Below are 1,786 nucleotides of genomic sequence, written 5' to 3'. Positions count from 1 at the left end.
TCCCTCCTTCCCCCGGGTGCCAGGGCCCCAGCCACCCTGCTGCCCTCAGGTGAGCCTGGCACCCACCCAGGAGCAGGGAGCACAACCCGGACCCCAGACTTACCCTGCAGGCAGCTGGGACCCGTCCAGCCAGGGCCACAGTGGCACTGCCCGTGCACTGGGTCGCAGGAAGCCCCATTGAAGCAGGAGCAGGCCTGGCTGCAGTTGTGCCCGTAGGTGAGGGCTGGGCAGGCTGCAGGAGAGGGCAGTCAGGGGCCTGGGCAGACAGACCCTGGGAGGAGCAGCTGGGCCCCGGGGCCGCTGTGGCCGCCGTGCCCCTCTCTGGCCTGGGCATCACTCAGGGGGACCACAAACAGGGGCCCCCATGCTGGCCTTAGTGGGCAAGCGGTGTGCCGGCGTGGCCACTTGGCAGCTCCGGACAGCCAGGCCAGGCCCCGGTAGCAAGTCTGGCACCGTGACAGCACCCCGCCCCCCATACCACCCAGGCTGGCAGGCCTCACGCACTCTGGGCGCAGCGGGGGCCCTGGCGGCCAGCGGGGCAGAGGCAGGAGCCGCTCACAGCTTCGCAGGGCGCCCCGGCCGCGCAGTCACAGGCGTGGCGACAGTCCAGTCCGAAGAAGCCGGCCGGGCAGGCTGCGGGGGGGTAGGGTGGGGGAGGGGGCAGTGACGGGGACCGGCCAGGTCACCAGGCCCGTCCCCACGCCTGGCCGCCCGGCCCCGGCCCCGCCCCACTCACCTCGCTCACAGAAGGTCCCCCTCCAGCCTGCGGGGCAGGTGCAGGCCCCACTGACATGGTCACAGGCGCCCCCGTGCTCACACTGGCAGCGCCGCCCACAGCCTGGCCCGAAGTGGCCCTGGGGACACCCTGGGAGACAGAGCCCCGCTGGCCATCAGCTGGGTGACAGTGAGCCCCACCCCCCATCCTGCCTGAGCCTCCGCCATCCCAGTGGCTCCAGGACGAAGGGTTTGGGGCTGGCTAATGGAGAAGCCCCTCCCTGCCCCAGGGCACCTGGCTCACCCCATGCCCCTCCCTGCCCCAGGGCACCCGGCTCACCCCATGCCCCTCCCTGCCCCAGGGCACCCGGCTCACCCCCATGCCCCTGCCCTCCCTGCCCCAGGGGCACCTGGCTCACCCCATGCCCCTCCCTGCCCCAGGGCACCCGGCTCACCCCATGCCCCTCCCTGCCCCAGGGCACCCGGCTCACCCCCATGCCCCTGCCCTCCCTGCCCCAGGGGCACCTGGCTCACCCCATGCCCCTCCCTGCCCCAGGGCACCCGGCTCACCCCATGCCCCTCCCTGCCCCAGGGCACCCGGCTCACCCCCATGCCCCTGCCCTCCCTGCCCTGCCCTCCCCTCCCTGCCTCAGCTCCCTGCTGCCCCAGGTGAGCCTGCTACTGGGCCCTGGAGGTGGGAGGCGGGGGCTCGGGCTGGGAGGGGAGCTGGTGAGTTCAGGGGAGCAGAACCCCTGCTCTTCTGGGGACAAGAGGGCAGGGCCAGGTTCCCCAACACTTGCATGTGTGCATCTGTTACACAGCATGCATGCTTGTGCACATGCGGGTATGTATACATTATGTGGGGTGTGTACATGTGTGTGGCATGCATATGTGTGTGTGCATGGGGTGCGCATGTGGGTATGTATACATTGTGTGGGGCATGTACATGTGTGGGGTGCATGTGTACAGGCATGTGTACACATGTGGGTGTGTACATGTGTGTGCGTGGGTGTGTGTACATGTGTGGGATGTGTCTGTGTGCATGAGGGTGCATGTGCACACAGACAGCCTC

At 69.7% G+C, this 1,786-nt stretch overlaps 1 protein-coding gene across 1 annotated transcript in view; it reads right to left on the bottom strand.

Moving 5' to 3' along the window:
- The window catches only part of MEGF6 (multiple EGF like domains 6), a 121,836-nt gene that overhangs the window by 5,612 nt on the left and 114,438 nt on the right, over positions 1–1,786 (bottom strand). Inside the window, exons 11-13 of the mRNA XM_015570509.1 lie at positions 737–865; positions 505–633; positions 104–232 (exon numbers count right to left, since the gene is read on the bottom strand). Of these exons, the coding sequence (XP_015425995.1) occupies positions 104–232; positions 505–633; positions 737–865 (387 nt within the window). The remainder of the gene's footprint in view (positions 1–103; positions 233–504; positions 634–736; positions 866–1,786) is intronic.

Source organism: Myotis davidii, unplaced genomic scaffold (genome assembly GCF_000327345.1).
Source record: "Myotis davidii unplaced genomic scaffold, ASM32734v1 scaffold427, whole genome shotgun sequence".
NCBI lineage: Eukaryota > Metazoa > Chordata > Mammalia > Chiroptera > Vespertilionidae > Myotis > Myotis davidii.
The sequence above is the reverse complement of the archived record's forward strand: the minus strand, read 5'-3'. Positions and strand labels throughout refer to the sequence as shown.